Source organism: Eptatretus burgeri, chromosome 12, assembly GCF_056783735.1.
Source record: "Eptatretus burgeri isolate ZD-2024b chromosome 12, Ebu_testis_v1, whole genome shotgun sequence".
Classification (NCBI taxonomy): Eukaryota; Metazoa; Chordata; class Myxini; order Myxiniformes; family Myxinidae; genus Eptatretus; species Eptatretus burgeri.
Window position 1 is genome coordinate 14,276,470 of NC_140972.1, and position 23,414 is coordinate 14,299,883.

The 23,414-nt window shown below is 45.4% G+C and overlaps 1 protein-coding gene and 1 pseudogene across 8 annotated transcripts in view; both read left to right on the forward strand.

The window, feature by feature from the left end:
- Window positions 1-23,414, forward strand: part of LOC147015137 (uncharacterized) — a 281,672-nt gene that overhangs the window by 97,645 nt on the left and 160,613 nt on the right. The window contains exon 1 of one of the 8 annotated variants that reach the window (XM_085849623.1): window positions 7,562-7,591. The exons of the other annotated variants lie outside the window; for them this stretch is intronic. Coding sequence (XP_085705749.1) covers window positions 7,577-7,591 — 15 coding nt within the window. The 5' untranslated portion in view covers window positions 7,562-7,576. Of the gene's footprint in view, window positions 1-7,561; window positions 7,592-23,414 lie in introns of those variants that run through there. 8 annotated transcript variants of the gene reach the window in all.
- Window positions 10,336-23,414, forward strand: part of LOC147015138 (uncharacterized) — a 13,866-nt pseudogene continuing 787 nt past the window's right edge.

Genomic DNA, 23,414 nt, shown 5'->3' on the forward strand with positions numbered 1-23,414 from the left:
ATTTGAAAATTTGTATCACACTCTTCCTCTTGATCATTGAACGGTATATGACAGTGTTGCAGCTTGTGTTGCTGCAGGTTGGCCTGCATATGTTCATAGACGGCAGTGAAGTTCCTTTTTATAATTATTTAATTTTTACAATAATCGAAGGCGTGTGGAGGAATTTACACACATATATATATATATATATATATATATATATATATATATATATATATATATATATATATATATATATATATATATATATATATATATATATATATATATATATATATATATATATATATATATATATATATATATATATATATATATCACATGCAGGACAAACATTGCGAGACATCAGTATTCCTCGCATCAATTATATCAAGAACAATGGACAGTTGCAAGTTGTATGTGGGATTTTAACCTGGGTTCCCTGCATTGTGAGCCAGGGGTTCATACAGGAACTCGTGCAAACCAAGCCATTTGATGTGCCGGTTTCTTTGACCTCCTCTCCCCCGATGTCTCCTCTTCCAACACATTGCAGCACTGAGCTGATTGATTGCCTGGTGCATTCGTAACATCTTGTGTTTTTCTTCATTTCGCACAGTCATTGGGAAGGGAGTAGACAATTGCTGGTGGCGACTTGTTCCCAACTCGCAATTAATTTTGGCTCTTGATTTAGTATTATTCTTATTATTGTTTGTTCTTTTTTTTGTATACCTTGTCGAGGCTCGTATGGGAGCTAACACACAACGCACAGCAAGGGGGCATGAGACGAGAGGGGCGAGAGTGGGAATGACAAAACAGTGGGGAACAGAGACATTGGGAGATCTGTGGAAGGGAGAGGGATGGGGCGGGGAACATGGGGAATAGAAGATGGACATTACAGGGACTTTCAGAAGGAAAGCTGGGAATTTGAAGGAGATGGGCTTGGGTGGATTAAAGGGGTAGAAAAGATCGAGGATTTGGATGGGGGGTGATAAGAGGTGGTGGTGAACAGCTGTTTTGAAGGCCTGTAAGGAGGAATGGGATTGAACAGAGTGAGGGAGTTTATTCCAAAGGCGGGAAAAAAGAGGAATGAAAGAGTGAAGGTGAGCAGTGATTCATGATTTTGGTAGTTTTACCAGAAGGGGGTTGTTGGCGGACCTTGAGAGCCCTGCAGAAATGTGGTGGGTACAAATCGCAGAGAGAGCTGGGGGAGCGAGGCTGGAGAGGAGACAGTAGAAGACAGAAAGACCACCGACCAACCTGCGGTGATTGAGTGAGAGTCCCAAAGACTCAGCCTCATTGCGGGAGATGCCAATGATCCGAAATGCCCTGGTTTCGACAGAGTGAAGCCGAGAAAGGGGGAGGCAGGAGCACCAGCCAAGAGGGGAGAGCAGTACTCCATCAGGCTGCGGGCAAAAGCTTTGTAAGTGGTCAGGAGCTCAAGAGGGCCGAGGAAGGACTTTGCACGATGGAGGATTCCCAGTCAGCGACTGGCTTTGGAGGCGAGGTTTGAAATGTGGCTTTCCCAGGAAAGGTCATGGCAGATAGTGAGACACAGAAGCTTGAAAGAAAGGACTTCTTCCAGAGGATTGTTGAGAAAGTGGATAGGGTAGGGGGAGGCGTTCTCAATGGTCCTTTCGGAGAGACATAGTGAGAGTGTGAGATTTGTCCGGATTGAAAGACATGTTCCATGTGTTGGACCAGTTTGTGATTTTATCCAGATCTGCAGGGAGCGAAGAAGCTGTTGCTTACCGGTCTGAGGGATGACCGATGGTACGGCAGAGCGTGGAGTCATCAGCAAAGAGATAAATTGAGGATTTTCCAGAGAGTCGGAGAGATCATTGATGAAAACCAGAAAAAGAACATGGCCCAGAATGCTGCCTTGAGGAACTCCAGCCTGGACAGGAAGAGGGGATGAAAGAACTCCATTTAGGGCCACACGTTGACTGCGACAGGAGAGGAAGTCTGCGAGCCATGAGTGGAGATGGCCTTGGATACCATAGGAAGAGAGTTTGGTGAGCAGGGCAGGGTGCCAGACTGTGTCAAAAGCACGTGATATGCCCAGGGATACGGCTCGGATTTTATGTCTGGCATTGAGGATCTCCATCCATTGTTGGGAGAGCAGAAGCAGCATATCCAGGGTAGAGTGACCTGGTCTGAAACCAAATTGATTATCAGAAATCAAGCCATTGGAGATGAGGAAGGATCAAATGTCTGAAGCGATGATGGATTCCATAACCTTGCTGATGATTGGGAGTAGGCTGATTGGTCTGTAGTGGCAGGGATCTGTTTTTGCACCTTTTTTGTGCAGGGCAGTAATGTTTGCTGATTTCCAAGAAGATGGCAGATGGCCTTGAGCAAATGAGGGGATGAATAAAATAGAGAGAGGGTGAACAAGAACAGAAGAGCAGGCTTTGAGGACACGCCGTCTCGGGCTGATGCCGTCTCGACCGGTTGCAGAATCTGAGTTGAGGTTTGACAGCAAGCTCTCCACCTTGTCAGGAGAAAAGGACACAGAGTCCAGGGACAGTTTGGTGCAACTGGGTAAGGTGGGTAGAGAAAGCGATGGGTTGTGGACACAAGATTTCGCCGCAAACACCGAGTTTAGGCATTCAGCCTTTTCACGCGCGGTATCAGCAGCGTGGCCATTTTAGGTAAGGGAGGGGATGGAGGGGGAACATACACCAGAAACAGATTTGATTAGATGCCACCAGAATTTTGAGGAGGGAGAGAGGTTTGAAAGTTCAGACGAGCTGAAAAAGATGTTGTTTTCTGGCTCTCCTGAGGGTAGATACACACTTGTTCGGAGCTTTATGGAAGGAACTGAGATTAACCTCAGTTGGGTTTGCTTTCTTGAGGCAAAGGCAAGTTGTTTCAGGACAACTGCCTCGCCACAAGCTTCAGTGAACCAAGGGCGGGAGGAAGGGTAGGACAACTGAAGACGAGAGGGGATAAATCTGTGCATGAGGGAGAGAAAGTTTCTTTGAAAGAATTCCCAGGATGAGTTGATGTTGGAGAAAGTAGCGATAGGAGACCAGTCTATAAGTTTGATGGCTGCTTGGAGACCCTGCCAGTCGGCTTGAGTGAAATGCCAGACTCGACGGCGGTGAGGTAGTTCTCTGATAATCGCCAGAGAGATGTCCACTTTGACAAGGACGTGGTCAGAAGAACCGATTGGAGCGAAGGAAGAGCAGCAGATATTGTCAGGGAAGTTTGTCAAAATCAGATCCAGAAGAGATGGAGTACCATTGGTTGAGATCCGGGTCGGGAAGTTGACCGATTGAGTCAGTCCCAATGAGTCGCAGAAAGCTTTTGCTGAGGTGCCATGACAGGTGAGAGAGGTACCCACACCTAGCCAACTGGCGTGATGACAATTGAAGTCGCCACATATGAGGAAGAGAGAGTTTGGATGAAAATATAGAAGTTTGTCCATGTTTTCGGATAGTGAGGTGTCGATGGAGTCATCACTGTTTGGTGGACGGTACAGTACACATATAAACATGAGGTGAGAGTGGAGGGGAAGCCGTAGCCAGAGGTATTCCTGGGGGAGTGAGGGAAGTGCATGGAGAGTGAGGAATAGAGTCTTTGATGAAGAGAGCAACTCCTCGACTTGGACGAGGCTCAGGTCTGTCATACAGGAGGAGGGGGTAACCAGGGAGAGATACTTGGGAGTCAGACGCGTATTGGGGGACGAAAGTTTCTGTTAGGCAGATTATGTCTGGTTTGTCAGTGGCAACCTGTATGGAAAGATCTGAAAGGTTTTCGCGAAGCCCCCGGATATTTGAGATCCACCCTGTTAATGAAGAGGTAGGGGAGGAGGCTTTGGGTGCAGGGGGTTGGGGGGGGAGGGGGAGGGTAGGACAAGGGACGAGGGGGGAGGTAAGGAGGGTTGTTGAAAGACTGGGGGATTGCAGAATAGCTAGGCGAGGGGGCTGGATGAGGAGGGGAAAGGACTCTGTGCTGCTGGCAGAGAGGGGGGACAAGAGTGGGGGAAGAAGGCATTTGAAGAGATGGAGGTGAGAGGGCAGTGAAAGGAGGCAGCTTTGTGGATGAGAGGGGGTCAACTTTGAGAAGGATGAGTGAGTGTGGTGAATGGTGGGAGAAAGTGAGGGGTGAGTTTTTCAGAGAGGTGAGAGGGAGGTTTGGAGGGAGGAGAGTGTGATGGTTGCTTTGAGAGTGAGGAGTGAGAGGGTTGAGTTGGCACTGAAATTCGAGAAAAAGAATGGTTGATGGAAAGCGAACATTCATTGCAAACTGGGGTTTTAAAAAGTTTTAGGTCAGAAATGTGATTAAAAACGTTTCTTGAGGGATGCAATAAAGGCGAATTCAGAGAATGGAGAGAAAAAACGTTGTAACAGTTGGATTTTTTTAGGCAAGGTATGAAGAAAAGGTCGAATTGAGAGCAGTCTGTTTCAATAGTGGAAGAGTAGTGCATTCTGATACAGTAAAGAGTACCACACGTGTGAAAGAGGAAGATTAAGCATTATAAGAGATCGTTTTTATTGGTTCACGAAAAAATATTATCACGAAAAAAATAAGTGACCACTCTACTCGTTATTGTTGTCTGTCTGTCTGTCTGTCTGTCTGTCTGTCTGTCTGTCTGTCTGTCTGTCTGTATGTCTGTTGGGTTGTCGATCCAGTTGAAAAAATAAGAAATTTTCAAAAACATTTTGAAATTTGTTCTACCCTTATTATCAGTTTTTCCGTCGATATGTTGGGTCGTCGATCCAGTCGGAAAACATTAAAAAAAAAAAAAAATTTGAAATTTGTTCTACCCTTTTCAGTTTTTCTGTCGTTTGTCTGTCTGTCTGTCTGTTCGGTCCAGTGCTCCGTTGATACAATGGCGATTTCGATGAAACTTGGTTGGTAGGTTCATACCATGACCTAGTTGTGTGCAAATGAGAACTGTTGCTATGGACACCACCGTTGCCTAGCAACGGGGCTTTGAATTTTTTGTAAAATCATAAAAAAATTATTTTTTCGAAAATCAAAAATCGGGCCACGACCGACTGTGGGCAGTACATTCAGCCATATTGTCAAAAATTTCCAGCCGGATCCTATGAAAACTGTCGGAGGAGATAGACTTTGAATGAACCCTTGTCGAAAACAATAAAAAAACGAAGTTAGTTATATCTCAGAGACTATGAGTCAGACATACATGAAACTGGTATGGTAGGTTCATAGTTTGTCCTAGTTATGTGTGAGAAAGAACCGTTGCCATGAACCCCTCTGTTGCCTCGCAATGGCCGAAAACCTCTAAATGTGGGGGTATTTTCACGAAAAAACAATCTGCAGCATTAACCCTTGAAGCTGGAATCATGAATTTTCTTGTGCCTAATCCTCAGGTCATTCCCCATTGAACAGGGCCATCGCGTCAGGTTCTATTGGGTAGGCGACTACCCATATCCACCTACCGGCTTGTTTGTCTGTCTGTCTGTCTGTCTTTTCGGTCCAGTGCTCCATTAATACAATGGCGATTTCGATGAAACTTGGTTGGTAGGTTCATACCATTACCTAGTTGTGTGCAAATGAGAACCGTTGCTATGGACACCACCGTTGCCTAGCAACGGGACTTTGAAATTTTTTTTAAATCATAGAAAAATTATTTTTTCAAAAATCGGGCCACGAGCGACTGTGGGCAGTACATTCAGCCATGTTGTCAAAAATTTCCAACCGAATCCTATGAAAACTGTCAGAGAATATAGACTTTGAATGAACCCTGGTCGAAAACAATAAAAAAACGAAGTTCGTTATATCTCAGAGACTATGGGTCAGATATACATGAAACTGGTATGGTAGGTTCATGGTATGTCCTAGTTATGTGTGAGAAAGAACCGTTGCTATGGACCCCTCTGTTGCCCAGCAACGGCCGAAAAACCTCTAAATGTGGGGGTATTTTAACGAAAAAACAATCTGCAGCATTAACCCTTGAAGCTCGAATCATGAATTTTCTTGTGCTTAATCCTCAGGTCATTCCCCATCGAACAGGCCTATCCCATCGTGTCAGGTTCTATTGGGTAGTCGACTACCCATGTCCGCCTACCGGCTTGTCTGTATGTCTGTCTGTCTGTCCCGAGCATAGCTCTGTGGGTTTTGATCCGATCCTTATAAAATTTTGGTGGGAGGTTTATATCATGAGCTCGCTGTGTTTTCCTGAGAATAGGCATGGTGCGCCCATTATGGGCTGAGCCACGCCAAAAAAACATGTGTTTTTAGGGGTAGCCGATTTCAATTTGCATCTTCTCCTCGGGTGTTTGTCGAATCTGACAGGGGTTTCGTTATTTGGTTAGCCCAATGGCACCTGCATAGCCCCACGGAGCTCGATTTTTCATTTTCGTCACAAGGTCACGAACTTAGTTTATTATTATTGTTTGAGAGAGTTTTCATCAGCTTAGGTCATGGAAGTGTTGGAGAAAAAATTGTGAGGTGAATGGTGAAATTGGATCGATAAACACAGGGGGTCTAAACAGATCACGTGGTCATGGGAGAAGCACTTGGCTCTGGGAGGTGTGTCGTCAAAAGTGAAATTATTTATTTTAAATAAGGATGCGTAACATTTGGAAAAGGGAAGGTTGAACTAAAATCGTGGAAGTGTGTGGTGAATTTGGACAATAAATGCAGTGTGAAGCTGCTGGGTCGATGAAAAGTACCAGGAAGAGTAGAGAGAGACTCGTGGTTACAGGAGGTGTAGAGATCGAAAGAATACAAGGAAGATTATTATTTTTTGATGTATTTTTAAAGAACAGGTAAGATTCGCGAGTGAAAGGTTGTCGATCGGAAGAAATTGTGAAGGTTATGGCATGAGCGGGTCAGCTCAGTAGAATAAAGATGGTGGGCCGGCAGGAGGAAGAAGAAGAGGAGGATGAAGAAGAAGAAGAAGAAGAAGAAGAAGAAGAATTGAGACTTATTAGTGTGCAAGGAGAAAGGTAGTTTATTTATTTATTTGATTTAAGACGCCAAATGTGGCTTTCCCAGGAAAGGTCATGGCAGATAGTGAGACCGAGATGCTTGAAAGAAAGGACTTCTTCCAAAGGATTTTTTTTCTCATTCTTGGCATGTCTCCTTTTGTAGCTTTGCTATACTGCCAATGGTTTTGTAAAATGCCTGCTGTGAAAGTAAAAGGGGAAAAATTCTCCAGCCTTGTTTCCTTGTTTCATAAACACCACCTCACCACTGCCGACCCTTCTCCTTTTTTTTTTTTTCTAAACGTGTTTATTCCTCATGGTTACATTTCACTTGGTACATTCTGATCTTTGGATTGTGTTTGTGGAGGATAAAAGCTGCTTTTTATTTTATTAATATTATTATTATTATTATTTTTTAAACCTGAATCAAAATTTAATTCAACATTGAAGTAACGCAAAATGATCGTGTGCATATAAGGGAAGTTGTCACTCCCTTTATTTATTTTTCAACCATTGCGTCGATTATGTAGCGAATATGTCCCCCTTGCCCCACCCTCCTTCCCTGCCTACCCCACCATGTCCTCACTTCCCTCCCATATTATTTGGCTTCACACCATAACTTGCCTGATGTAGAATTTCCTGCGAAGTGGTCCAACTCGACAGGAAGCTCGATGTAGACATCTTGAACTGGTTAAATGACATCGAACTTGGTAAGTTATTATTTTCTTGGGGTTGAGACTTTTTTAAATTTAATTTATTTTTATTTGTTTTGGTTTTTTTTCATTTGAATATTATATATTTTGCATCATTGTTTGCTCAGCAGGTGCTTGGAGCCATATGTGACTCAGACTTGTTTTGTTACTTAAAAGTTGAAGCTGCCTTAGGAAATCTGACATGTTTTTAATTTATGAAAGATGGAATGGATTGAATGACTAAAACTAAAGAGGAACAGTTTGGGTCTTTTGGCTTTTACTTGTTTTGTTCCCTCATGTCTTATTTTTTTTTTTTTTGCTTTTTTTGATTTAAAAAAAAATTCAAATGTAACAAAAGTCATTATCCTCCTCCCTCCGCTTAAAGCAAGTGCCTATTTTAAATTTAGTTGAAAACGGGCTTTTGAATATATTGATATTGTGAAACTGGAGGAGGGGTGGGGGTGTGTGAGTGGTGGGGGGTGGGGGGGGAGAGGGGTGGTGGTACGTTAATTTCCAGCAGGTATTTAAAGTTCAATTCTGAGCTGAAAATCATGCAAAGGTAAAATACCTGCATGGTCCTCTTTCCAACACCACTTGTTATGGCTCGTACAACAGCCAAATAGACCATTCCACTTTTTAGGGACAATCCCCAAATTGCACAAAACTCGATGCTGACGTCTCACTCTTCCACCAATAGGGGGCTACTTTTAGCTACATTATATCACATGTCAGAACTTAGAAATACAGTCTCTATCTGCTGTGTTTCCTTGTTAATTTGCAGACTACCTTTGTGGCAATGACAACAAAAAGTTTCAATGGATAATTGGAAAACAAACTGAGAATTAAATGATATTTGGTTCCTCAATGTTAACGTTGGTTATTAAGACAATTTTGATCGTTTCATTTGGTCTTGAGCTTGTTTCAAAACGAATTGGTGCTCTCCCCTGCTATTGGCAAAGAGTTAATCAGGGTAACCTTTTGCTTCATTTTATTTTAATTTTTGTTTTTAAAAAGCAAATATTACTTGCATGTTTGTGAAATGAGTAATTCTACATTGTATTTTGGAAATGTATCTCTGATAATGAGTACAAATCTTGACCACAATGTTGATCCAGAGTAAAGTCTGTGTTGCCACATTTAAACAATTCCCAGTATCACGCTTTAAAGGGTATTCAAGCATTTCTCTGAAAACGGAAGAACATAAAGTTTCATGTACATGCAGGTTTAAAAAATGACTTTTTTGTTCATTCTGTACTCGAGGTTGCTAGGCGGTTGTTGTTATGTCGGAAGTTTTTGCTTTTGTAATGGAATATTAAAAAATAAATAAAATAATAAATTGACACGTTCGTATTGGGCTTTCCCCCATGAGCAGTATGTGTTGCCTGAAACTGAAACTCAACAAAAGTCGGATTTACTAAATCTCATCATTACCTGTCCATCTGCTTCCACCTCGCATCTTTACGTGTCGAAGCGTATGAATCGAGCAGCAGTTATGTCGGTGAAACTCCCTGGTGTGTTTTATTGTACCTGTTGATGTCTCCCACATTATTGGATGCTTCGACATTCGATTCATTCTTTCATCAGTCATGGTTTATACTTCCATCTTAAGTTTCATTCAGCTTATTTTACGTTTCTTCGAATGAGACCATTAAATAACATTCAAAGGGCATGCATGGCCAATGAATTAAAAATTAGCGAAAAACGAGCGCTGAAGGTGCGAGTCGTTCGGAATTTCAAACGTTCTTTAAACACATTGCCAAGCTTTTTGCAATCCTTCACAAAGGATTTAAGTACTCAAAAGTATTGTTGCAGGCCGGGGGGGTCAGGTGAGAAGACCAGGAGGTGGGAGAAGCTATGTCGGTTCCCACCAGACTCCCCGGAATTGTAGGCTGTCGCACACGGATAATTCCGTGATGCGGAGGGTCGCTTAACCGACTGTGGATGCCAATAACTCAACCGTGTGACCAAGGGTCCTCCCGTCTATGGGTTAATCGGGTTACCTTATTAATCACGTGGTTTAATTACTGGGGAAACATGCCCTCGGTACGCCTTGTCCGAACCGGATCACTCTCCCGGACCGGATCGGAAGCAGCCGAGCGACGCTGCCAAGGACGTACCGCCTAAAAGGAACGGATCGTTGGGAATAAAGTCCCGGCTAAACTTGGATTCGAACCATGCTGGATCAATGGAAGAAAACACAAAGACGAGCTGGGAATATTCCTAATGATAATTTTTATCTACAAGCAGGCGAGGAAAGCTATGTGGCACAGTGAAGATTTATTGGGGTGTGTTGTGCAGAGATAGAAAGAAGCGTGTGGTGTGACAATAAACAGGCAACTTACAAAAGGGGACACAGAGCAGACTTAACGTGAAAATAATAACAATAACAATGATAATCTTTTACAGTCTCACTTAAGCAGACAGGTGCCAACACACACACACACACACACACACACACGCACACACACACACACACACACACGCACACGCACACGCACACGCACACGCACACGCACACGCACACGCACACGCACACGCACACAACAATCTTTTACAGTCTCACTTAAGCAGACAGGTGCCAACACACACACACACACACACACACACACACACACACACACACACACACACACACACACACACACACACACACACCACACGCTCACACACGCTCACACTCACACACAGACACAGAATCCGATGAAGAGGGAGTTTTGCAACCAGGGGGTGTTGGCGGGGGGGGGAGGGGGTTGAGGCTATGATCTCGGTACCTGTGTGCCCAATAGCACGACGTGCCACCAATACGTTTCGGGGGGTGAGGGGGATGCTCCGGTGTGCGGTACCCGACAGTGGGCGCGTTGCCTCTGGCCCAAGCCGCACGTGTGGAGACTGAGCTCGTGAAGGAGGAGCTTGAGTGGAGAAGGGGCGGAGTCCAGAGGGCGAGGGTGGAGCAGTGGGCAGGGTCAGGTAGGCAAGTGATGTGGGCGGAGACGAGGGGGCAGAGTCGAGGAGCAGGAGGCGGTCGTGGCAGTGTCGACGAGGCATGGGCGGAGACGAGGAGGCAGAGATGAGAAGCAGGAAACCACAGACAGACTGGGCCAGAGGGACTGCCCTGACTTTTATAGAGCCCGCAGCTCGGGGGGAGGGGCCATGCCGAATCCAAACGTCATCACCCGAATCGGCCACTCCGATTGGCCCCGACCCCTCATGTGGCCCGCCAGCTTGGGCAGGAAACTGCCTCACTTCATTTCCGGCAATAAGATCCCAAACGGCGGCAATATTCCACTCCGAACCCACGAGATGACATGAATCGCCCACACCGAAATCGGCACGCGAATCATCCTGCAAAAGCCCCCGGGCGACCGGTCTAGGGTCCTGCACACCCGCCTGGGCACTCGACCAGCGTCAATCAATGCGTTTGTTCCGCGCACGTGACCCGCACTGTATATTCCCTGGCTCGATCGCAGCCTCGCTGGCCGCAGAGACGAGAAGACGTTCACCATCTGTGGAGAATCCACTGCTGCTAGCGATGACCGAAGGTACATCGCCATGGATAAATCCTAGCACGTTTCACGAGCGGCGTACGTGTCTGCTTTCGAGCACATACCATACAGTGCACGCGGTTCCGCCATTATGCACATGGCTAGTGCTCGCGTTCACACGACTCCGCTAGCATGCGCGCGGTGCGAACACCAACATGCGTCGGGTATTGAGGTGAAAAAAAGTACAAGCTGTTTCTACCCGCACACTCGTATCCTACCCAACATGGTGTGGAGTCGGCTTTATTGGCCTCTGTACGTGTTTCGTGCAGCGTGGGCGTCGTGCTGGCCGTGTTTCCCATGCCGTGAAAAACACCATTCGTGCAGCCTCTGAAGAGGTATTTACTTGCATGCCTTTCTAATGCAATCGGGAATCTCCTCAGACCATCGGAAGCTCGAGTCGACAATCCCACATTGCCAATCACACGCCGGGTTTAGGGCTCGCCCGGGAACGAGAATCTCTGGGCAGCGGATCCCTCACCGCGGCGCCGTACGCGCTGGCCTCCAAGGCGCACGTGGCTGATTTACCTCAGGAATAATCAGAAAAGAAGAAGAGTGAGGATGAAATGAAGGAGAAAATGATTGAAGCAACCCTAGCTATTAGATCATCGCAACGCACTCCCTTGTTGTCCCGCTAAACAAAAGGAAGGGGACTATCTACACGTATAATAATGGAATAACTGTCTTGGGACACCATCTGTTGTATGCATGCTGTTCTGAGAACCGCAACAGTATCGTATCGAGTCAGGTTCAGATTCTCACACATAGTGGTACAAGCACATTGTCTAGTTCCTGTTTCAGAGCACTGTTTGTTTTTAGGAATATTACACTTGAAGTCTTCTGCACTTGAGGCCTGCTTCCAACTCTATTCTATCTGTGAAATCTGTCTGAATGGATAGGCCGACCCGGTACAGTGAGTACGGCAATGTCGAAGCCATTCTCCATTTACCTCATGGAGAACTAGAGCGTTCATAGAACACCTTACCCCATGCAGTCTTAAGGAAAGGGACATGGGAAGGGTCTTTTCAACTCTTGCTTTGCGTTTCCGAGCACTATCCATATTTCCTACGAGCCGTCATTTTGTCTGAATGTCGATATTCCCAACGTTGAGAGCGCGAGCAGCAAAGGCATTTTGTTTTGTTCAAGTACTGCTAAACTGGAGGTTTTTGAAAGTGCCAAAAAGGCTATTTGTGTTATACAGTGTTCAAGTACTGTGTATAATTCAATGAAAATAATAGTTTTTAAGGATGTAAGGGGGAACCCCCCCCCCCACTTTTTTGGGAAGTTTACCACCATTGGTGCACTGTCTTTTACGCCACCTTATTTAACACGTTAAATTACTTATTCGTGCCTGTTGTTTGTGCCCTTTATGACCCATCTAAAACAGTGTTTAATGTTTGCAATGATTAGAATTTTTTTTTGACTGTCAGACAGACAGACAAAAACAATTACCTCACTCCTCTGTGCGCTTGTGCGATCGGAACGAGATTCCCTACATTTTGCCGAATTCGGAGCCAAAGTACTGCTAAACTGCAGGTTAAAAAAAGTTTAGATTCGTGCTTTACAGTGTGAAAAATAGATAATTTAATTTGAAATGAAGTCGTTCCTCGATCATAGACCGACGTCTAAAGATCGAGTGAATCAATTGCTTTAACCACGCATTGCACTTCATGCGCACGTTTATGACTTTGGCACTCCCATAAGTAAAATTCTCAGCGAATTTGGCCAGTACATTGTCCACATCTGTTTGGGAGTCTGGTTAATGTGCATCATGGCCAAGCCCCTCATGTGCTCTTCTTTCGCAATGGATCACACGTAGTATTGTTATCCTGCTCTTAGCACTCAATGACCTTTGTTCTGTCACAGTTGAGATTGGCATCATAAGCAACGCCATGAGGGCAGTTATCACATTTGGGTACAGATCTGGATTTCCTCTTGTTGAGCCTCACATAACTGCAGTTGGCAGTTCTTCCTTTACAGCCATTTAATTATTCCCCGCAAGCGTTTGCTTTTCTGTCAGGCCTAAACTTCTGCAGAAATATCTTCTGCGAATGAGTGGAACAGATTAGCCTGCGATAGTGATGATAGTTTCTGGAAATTATCTGGCACCCCAAGTATTGGGTAGTTAATCAATTTTTTTTTGAAGAACAGTTTGAACCGTATATGACTGATGAGGTAATTGAGGAATGTGTAGAATGGGGCCTATTCCCAGTCATCACTTTGGTCCCAGTGGCTGGGATGTTGATCAATGTGCCTGAGGTCACGCTGTTCTTGCAAGCTTGACGTCGATGTCAAATTTTGCAGCAAGGCTTGAAACCTTTTCATGAAGAAGATTCTGTATCGTGTCGCCTCACATTCTTCAAACCAGTGTTTTGAGAGCTACACCTGCCTGCTCTGCAGCCATCCCATCTCCAGGTCAATGTCTATCTTCTGCAGAATTTTGGAGAAGGGGGTTGGGGGGAGGGGGCATACGGTGCAAGATGTTCACCAATGTGCAACTCAAATGTCATTCAATTTTGTCATGAGCTCATCTCGCTTGTCATTGTCTTTGAGGGACAGCGGAACCTGGTGCTGTCTTTTTGTCGTGTATGGAAATGTAAAGTCCGATCACTTTCACAGTTTCCATCACATTTTGAATCGGTGCTTCAGTTCAGCAACGAACAGCAGCCACATTTTGACACTGAGTCCAACGTTAGATGTAGACTGCTTCAGGATAGTTTTTCTGAATCCTGGCCTGGGGCACTTCAGTATTTGACTACTTAATAGGAGTTCCCTTATGAGGAACTTCTATGCAGGAGGCCATGAGGCCCATCAAGCCTGAGCAATGGTCGTCGACCTTTGGATGTTTGTCTGTGCTCTATCCTTTTAAAATGCTGACCGCCAAGCAAGGGATCTGCACATACCATTTTTACTCTTTGTTATGTCTTGGCTGGGCTGGAAGGATGGCCTTGAGGTACGCACACTTACCTCTAAGCTGTCTTACCTGGGTTTGAATCTTGACCTCGCTATAAAGGATCATAAAAAAGTCATCCTGGTATTTCACAGGCAAGATGATTCATTGACGTGTGGGCCGTCCCTCGGATGCATGTTAAACTGACCGTTCTTTCTGCCAGCATTAGTTGGACTTTAAGACCCCATGGTGTCCTTCGCAAAGAGTAGGTGAGCTGTCGCCGGCACCATGGCCAAGTTACAAATTCCTGCCAAAACTACTGCTGGGAAGGCAAGTCTCATCCACCATTGTTTTATGCAAATCAGGGCTTTCGGTGAGCATCGCCACTGGGATTATGGCAGATAGTTCTGTGAACTGTGCTGGTGCTGCCCAGATCGGTCAGTCTGCAATAATCAAAATGATGGGCAAGATCGATGCCGAGATCACTCTATACCGTAACGAAAAAGTGAAACCACTCGGTGCCATAAAAAAAAAAACGCAATCAAAGTATGAAGGGAAGAAGTAGTTGTCAATCCTTCCTTTCTCTTCAATAGAATAACCTGTATTATCCACAAGTTCTGAGTTGGAAACATTTCTCCAGTATGGACTGGCTCCACAACCCCCCTCACTCTTTTTAGATGACCAGTTGTGGAAAACAACAAGGGAATGATGATGAAGTCCCCTGGTCAGCAGTCAAAAAACAATTCCTGATGATTCCATTTTTGTGTTGAGAGGGGGATCATCTGCTCCACACTGTAGTATGGGCACAACCCGTGATATTCCAGGAAGTTTTTACATCCAACAAGTCCTACGTTCTCAGTCATTACAAAGTAGGTGTTCCATGCTTCTAGAAAGGCTACACCCCCTTTCAAAATTTTAACATTTTCTTTCCTTGTAGCTTGGAATTAAATTACACTAAATCAGACTTTTTCCACATTTATTTACACGTCATAACCCACAACTTCCAAGTGAAAAACAAATTCTAGAAATTTCAGAAAATTAATTAAAAATACAAAACTAGAATATCTTGGTTGGGGGAGTGTCCACCCCCCCCCCCAACCGCCTCTTATAATAGCAATTGTAAATTAGTTCAGGTGTTACCAATCACCTTAAAAATCACAAAACGAATTAATTGGCTAACACCTATGTTAAATTGCAGTGATTCTGATGATTTCAGAATATTATCAGCTGTGCCTGGAAGTTTCCTCTGTTGGGTAGTGAATTTTACAGCAAAGACTCAACCATGAGAACCAAGGAGCTTTCAAAAGAGCTCCCAGATAAAGTTGTGTAAAGGCACAGATCAGGGGGTGGGTATAAAAATATTTCAAAGGCCTTGAATATCCCTTGGAGCACAATCAAGACAACCATTAAGAAGTGGAAGGCGTATGGTACCACCAAGACCTTGTCTTGATCAGGCCGTCCCTCCAAACTGGATGATCAAGCAAGAAGGACACTGATCAGAGAGGCCAATGACAACTTTGAAAGAGCTACAGACCTTTATGGCAAAGACTGGTCACTGTGTGTATGTGACAACACTATCCCAAGCACTCCACAAGTCTGGCCTGAATGGTATGGCAGTAAGACAGAAGTAATTACTCAAAAAATCCCACCTTGAGTACCGTTTGACGTATGCAAAAAACTATTCCAGAGATTTTGAATCCATGTGGCAAAATGTTTTGTGGTCTGATGATACCAAGATGGAACTTTATGGCCTAAATACAAAACGTTACGTTTGTCGCAAATGAATCGCAGCACATTATCCAAAGAACACCATCCCTACTGTGAAGCAAGGTGGTGGCAGAATCATATTATGGGGATGTTTCTCATCAGCAGGGACTGAGGTACTTGTCAGGATAGAAGGGAAAATGGAACAAAATACAGAAAAATCCTCGTGGAAAACCTGCTGCCCTCTGCAAGAAAGCTGAAATTGAGACGGAAGTTCACCTTTTAACATGATGATAATGTGAAGCACACATCCAAAGCTACATTTGAGTGGCTCATGAACAAAAAGATAAATGTCCTTGAGCGGCTGAGTCAGTGCCCCGACCTAAATCCAATCGAAAATCTGTGGCATGACTTGAAGATTCCTGTGCATCAAAACTCCCCACGCAACTTGACTGAGCTTGAACAGTTTTGTGCAGAAGAATGGGCAAATATTGCCCAATCAAGGTGTGTAAAGTTGGTAGAGACCTATCCCAACAGATTCACAGCTGTAATCGCTGTTAATGGTGTTTCCACCAAGTATTAACTCAGGGAGTTGGACACTTATCGAACCAAGATATTCTAGTTTTGTATTTTTAATTAATTTTCTGAAATTTGTAGAATTTGTTTTTCCCTTTGAAGTTGTGGGTTACGATGTGTAAATAAAGGTGGAAAAAAAAATCTAATTTAATGCAATTTAATTCCAGTCTATAAGGCAACAAAAAGTGAAAAATTTGTAAGGGGGTGTGGACTTTCTACAGGCAGTGTGTGTGTGTGTGTGTGTGTGTGTGTGTGTGTGTGTGTGTGTGTGTGTGTGTGTGTGTGTGTGTGTGTGTGTGTGTGTGTGTATACAAATATACATGCATGCAAGGGTACCCGGTGTTGCCGGGCAACATTGGGTCTCTCTTCCCACTCCACCCATTGAAGGCCAAATTAGTCGATATGGCTGAAATAATGATGCCATGTAATGAATCTGGGGTGTGTTCAGTTGCCAAGTTTCTTGTACAACTTTTGCCAAGTGGCTTAAGCACTCAAGCAAGTACTCCATTAGAACCTGTTAATAAGAATCATGAGGCAACTTTATCCATTAGATTAGGCGACGGTGAGACACCCAACACGAAACTCCTATGTTTGCATGATATTTCCTGTTCTTGTTAATCTATTCTACTTCTTCTTCGCCCTCTCAAAGTAATCAGCAAATAAACTTTCTATCCTCCATCCTCTATCATATCATTTTCTCATGAGTTTTAGGCTGTTATAAAAAAGCTCCAATTATTCGTGCATTCCTGCGATTGCAGACGTCGCTGCGTGATGACGTCATGTGTCGGGATGTCTTCTTTTCATACTTCGCACGGAAGCAAACGCGCGATGTTTTTGCTTGTAACAGTCATTGCATATTCTGGTCAGCAAACATTGAGCAAAAGTGACACGTCACTGTCTCGCAGACAGAAAGTAACTCCATTTGACGTCCCACAAGGTTTTTGTATTATTTTTTATTTATTTATTTTTAAATGAAATGTCACTATTTTCTTTCCACAGCTGCCACAATGGCTGTAGATAAAACGTGCATTACCTCATTTGAGTTATAATCAAAATGTACGTTTGTTTCCTCAAAACGGTATCTTCATTTAATGAAAGAACATGCATTGTTCCATCTTCAAATATACGCGAGGCCTTCAAAACAATCTGAGCTGCAGCACATGGAGAGAAAAAGATGGCGGCGATTTCTGGACGGCTGGAGGACGTGGCCTATATAATGGGGCTTATGAGCCACCCACCCACAGACACAAACGAAGCTATCTATATACTAGAACGGGCACTCATTAGAGCGCATACCTTAGCCAACGCTACATTTTGCCCCCCCCCCCTAGAAACCGTTGATTGTGAGGGTATTTAATCCCATTCCACATCTGCCATCTCATATGTGTTATGATGGCTTAAAAACATTAAATTTCCTGCTGTTTGACACTGATTCACGTACATTGTACAATTTCTGTATGAACTCCATGACCTTTTTGGGTGTTGGTGTCAAGTCAATCTGATGACAACTGGTCACGTTATAAGAATTCAAATATTACACATCACAGGATAGGGAATTGAATTCTAAACATTTTGAATCTACTTACATGCAAATTGTATAAGAATTGACCGCGTTGTGATAATAAAGGTCGTTGACCCCCCTGACCTTTGACCCAAACCGCTAACAAAGGTTATGACATCATTGTGTCATATCGTTTATCACAAGATTGGGCATTGAATTCACAACATTTTGGCATTGGTTGCATGCAAATTTGATAAAAATCGACCGCACTATGGCAAAATGACGATTTTGACCTTTTCATGACCTCGACCTTGACCTTTGTACTCTAAATTTTGTAATTGGTATTAGAGTGTGGGAAACAGAACAGTCAACATTTTGGTGTTGATTTCATGCAAATCGGATAAGAATTGACCGTGTTATGACTAAAACCGCACATTTTGCAATGTCGTGACCCCCCCTGACCTTTGACTCCAAACCGCTAATAAGGGTTATTACGTCATTGTGTCATGTCACATATCACAAGATGGGGCATTGAATTCTAAACATTTAGGCATTCGTTGCATGCAAATTGGATACAAATTGACCGCGCTATGGTAAAAAGACGATTTTGACCTTTTCATGACCTTGACCTTTGACCCGATCGCTCCCAAAATCTAATCAAATGGTCCTCGGATAATAACCAATTATCCCACCAAATTTGCTGCGATTCAGTTCAATTCTTTTGGAGTTATGCAAATAACAAACAAACAAACAAACACACATATTCACAAATAAATAAATAAATACACAGCGATCAAAACATAACCTTTGCAACAAAGTTTACGAAGGTAACGAGGTCCATCTAAAAAGTAACGGGACTGACCACAGAAATTTTATTCCAAAAAATATATTGAAATCACAGCTTGTCCCCTTCAAAATAGTTTCCCTTCAGTCTCACACCCTTGTCCATCCTCTTCTTCCACACTTCGATGCACCCCCGTAAGACTTCTTCTGGAATCCTCCGGAGCTCCATCGTCACGGCCCTTTTGATGGCCTCCACATCAAGAAATCGGGTCCCTTGATCACCCCCTTGAGGTTGGGGAATAGGAAAAAATCACAAGGGGCCAAGTCTGGCGAATATGGGGGTTATTCCAGAGTTGGCACGTTCCTCTCCGCCAGAAACTGTCAGATGCTCAGGGCACTGTGAGCAGGGGCGTTGTCATGGTGGAGCACACAGGCGTTGTTCTCCCACAGATCCCTCCTCTTGTCCCGGACTGATCTCATGAGGCGCCGGAGGATCTCCTTGCACACGTATTAATTCACTGTTTGACCCTGTGGTAGAAACTTGAAGTGGACAATGCCCTTGATGTCAAAAATCGCGATGAGCAACACCTTGACCTTCGACTTTGACATTCTTTCTTTAGTCTTGGTGATGCCGGACTTTTCCACTGACGACTCTGCCGTTTGTTCGCGGGATCGTGTTCGAATATCCACGATTCATCGCCAGTAATGACTCTCCCGAGCAGATCTGGATCGTCCTCGAGGCGCTCGATAATGTCTTGACAGAAAGTGACTCTTTGCTGTTACTGGTCCTCGGACAGCAGCTTGGGGACCACCTTGCGCATTTTGAGATTTTCGGTGATGATGCTCCAGACAGTGTCCTTGTTGATGGAAAGTTCCTCAGCAATCATCCGCACCATGAGTCGACGATCTGCACGCACCATCTGCTTCACATGCTCGATGTTGTCCGCTGTTCTGCTTGTTGAAGGTCTTCCAGACCGTGGATCGTCTTCAACCTCCTCCCGTCCCTCTTTGAACCTCTTGTGCCATTCAAATGCATGTGTACGTGACATCGTTTCTTCCCCGTAGACTTGCTACAGCATTGCGAAGGATTCGGAAGGTGTTTTTGCCAAGCTTGGCAAGAAACTTCAGATTGGCTCTCTGCTCACGACTCATCGCGCGACGACTCGGACGAGACAACGTGTAAAGCACGTCCTGTAAAAAAAATCACACAATGAGCGCAGTCAACCATCTAATCACCAATCATATATATTGCTGGAATGTTGTGAAAGACTGTTACGCAACCCATTCATTCAAGTTGTGTAAGTGGAGCACACAGCAGGCTCAGTCCCGTTACTTTTTAGACGGACCTCATATGTATATTTGTATTGTGAGAAAAAAACCATGTTCTCACCAAATTTAGTGTCCCGCCCACAACGTCACGTGACCTTTTTCAGGCTCCCAAGAGGTTGGTTGGCGAGTCGGCACGTGGTGGGCGGATCGCGTCAGAGCTGCAGACACCATTGCTGGCAACAGACGTGGCTCTAAGATCACGAGTGAAAAAATATATCGAGCGCTCCGAATCACATGTTTTTAAAAGCGATTTTTCAAGTGATTTTCAAGACTCTCGACAGCACAGTCGCGCTGATCGTTGATAGCTCCGTCTAAAGGATTGAGTTAAATCCGGAAGAGTGTGATCGTTATTCCCGGCTATCGTCGAGCGGAGCTGTGAGTTGTGCAGTTTTTTTGGAAATTTATTGTTGCCGAGAATTCTGGCAGATTTTGTGCTGTGTATTCCATTCTGTTACCAGCCTTTTGGAGACCGAGCCAATAAAAGATCGTGCCTTCTCCTAGAGGTCGATCTGAAACACAGTGGAAAGTGTTTTGTGCTTCTCTTTGTCCACACGTGGACTGCTTGAAGCTTGGACAATAACGTCAGTATTCCGTGCTGGAAGATCTTAACAGCCGGGATCGCGACAAATGGGCGTCTCGTCCGGGATTCATTCAAGAGACATACGAACTGAGACAGGAATTCCACAGTGGGCCGCCATCTTCCTTCATCTGATCATCGTTCCCTAACCAGCGGACGCCATCTTGGAGGAACCTTCTCACCAGCGGACGCCATCTTGGAGGAACCTTCTCACCAGCGGGCGCCATCTTGGAGGAACCTTCTCACCGGCAGACGCCATCTTGGAGGAACCTTCTCACCAGCGGACACCATCTTGGAGGGATTTTCTCACCAAAGGACGCTATCTTGTGTTTACGCCAGTCATCGGCCAACAATATATTAAAAAATAAACGTGACTTATTTGTACGTTGCATTTTCTCATTGGAAATTTGACGTGAGGTGGTGATATTGGGTATTTCGTGTTGTATTTCCCCAACAGAGCGTTGTGTGCGAATTACGTGTATCACCCCAATATTGTTTGTCTCCCCTGTGTGAATTGCCCTGTCCCATGTGGTGAAAGATATTGCTGAAATATTTCGACCCAGCCTCCTTTTAGACTTAGTGTTTTGTGCCCTTGTCGTATGATAACTCGTAGCCAAACCATGTTGGCTGGAGAAGTGAGAGATCAACCTGATCAGGTTGACAGTCACGTGGGTGTCGATGTGAGCGACGCAATCAGCCTTGACCCGGTCACTGAACCTGATATGTTAGGGAGCGATCCCATCATGACTAAATGCATGCGTGCGACCTTCTGCTCCGGGCTGACCCCGGTTCAACAACTCGACATGTATAACAGGGAGAGTGACAGGGCAGAGGCTGAGCGACTCAGGGAGCATGAGTGGCGAATGTTGATTGAACGACAGCGGGCAGATGTGTCTGCTGCACAAGTCCCGGAAATTGTTTATGTTCGTTTGCCGGACTGGACGGGAGACACGAGGCCAGAAACGTATCTGGAGATGGCGGAGAAGTTGTTGACTTCCGGTGGCATTGATGAGAGCTTGTGGGTCGGCCATCTTGTTAGCCATCTATCTGAAAAGGCGAGGGAGGTATATGCGAGGATGGCAACCGAGGACATAAACGAATACCGGAAGTTGAAGGCCGAGATTTTGAATGCCTATGCGGTGTCCGCGTGTATTTATAGGCGTAATTTTTTCATTTGCACTCGTCAGTCCAGTCAAACCTATGAGGAACATTCGCGGGTCTTGTTGGAACAGCTGCAGAGATGGTTCGAGGGGAGCAGCGTTGAGTTACCTCCAGCGGTTGCGGAATTCCTGGTGCGTTACCGAATCGATCAACAGCTTCCGCCGGACTTAGCGTTGCTTCTTGTCGAGAAAGACAGTGTTTCCTTTTCAGACTGCATCAAGCTTATTGATAAACATGATTTGGCATGCAAAATGTTACAAGCCACGCAGTCGCGTCGTAAGACGGAGGATTCTGCGGTCAAGACCGCCCCCCCCGCCCCATCTTCCCGGTGACTGGATTGAGGGGAAGGGTTCCCCGATGCCCTCCACTGGTGGCGGTCGCGAGCTGCAGGCCAGGACACGGCCCTGGTGCGAGTTCTGCAAACGCGTGGGGCATGGTGGAGACCGCTGCTTCTCTAACCCAGCTAGTCTGGCCTATTGAGGCAACCCGGTTGTTAAATCAGAGGGAGATCAGTGGAGGTCATCAACTGGGCCCTCGTGCATGACAGTGGCATCGGTGACAGAGGTCACTGCCACCGAGGCTAATACCATTCATCCTCTGCATCAGGATTATTCAGGGACAGCCTTAGTGGGTGGCCCTGATTCGGTGGTGAAGTTTAAGGCTCAATACCTTCGGGATACTGGGGTGACGCTGTGTGTTCTCCGGACGGGGGTAGTTCCGGCCTCTCAGATGCATTATACGGGCGAGTATATCGTCCTTCGGGGCATTAACCAGGTTCCTGGCTGGTATCCCTTTGCTTTCATCGAGGTCCAGAGTGACATTTTTATGGGTCCGATGACCTGTGCGGTGGTACCCTACTACCCGCTACCGGGGGTATCCTTGCTGATTGGCAATGATGCAATGGCCAGGGAGGAGTTATTCACTCTGACCTGTGGGGTGGTCACTAGATCCCAGAGCAAACAGGCGGAGAGAGTGGCAGAGTCAGACATATCTTCACTCTGGCCCGAGGAGCCTCGCACCTCGACTCCAGCCTCCGCCGGTGACGTTGCTTCGACTGAAGTCCACCCGAGCCTCCAGTCAGGCCAAACTCAGAAGCTGGTCTCCTCAGGGACCGTTCCCATCTGTGACACGGAGACCCCAGCTACTTGTTCGCCGGTCAGTGAATCCGGTGAGGAGGATCAGTCCTCCGAGGCGGTTAGCAACCCCAGTTCTGTGCCTGAGGTCACTCCCGCATTGTCTGCGGTAACCAGTCTAGTGGAGGATCAGCACTTCGATCCCACGCTTGCCACCCTCTGGGAAATGGGAGAAGACTCCGGGCCTGGACGAACAGGCTACTATGTGAATGGTGCAGGTGTGCTGATGCCTAAATATTTCCCCAAGAACATGTCCTCCACCCAGACGTGGAGGGTACGACAACGAGTTGTCGTACCGGGGAGGCATCGTCAGTCAGTCATGAAATTGGCCCATGACAGTATTTCCTCGGGTCATGTCGGAGCGGCCAAGACCTTAGCCAAGGTCAAGGATCAGTTCATATGGCCCGCCATGTCGCGAGACATCAAGCGCTATTGCGCGAGCTGTCTATTTGGCCATGGACCCATCACCATCGACAGCGACCACCACCCGCTCGGTTGGCTCAGCCAAGCCAAAACCTCCAACCAGCGTATTCTGCGCTGGGCGCTTCTCCTCTCAGAATACGACCTCACAGTCAAACACGTGAAAGGAGTGGAGAACAGGCCAGCTGACCTCCTTAGTCGCTATCTAGTAGACAAGGAGCACCAAAG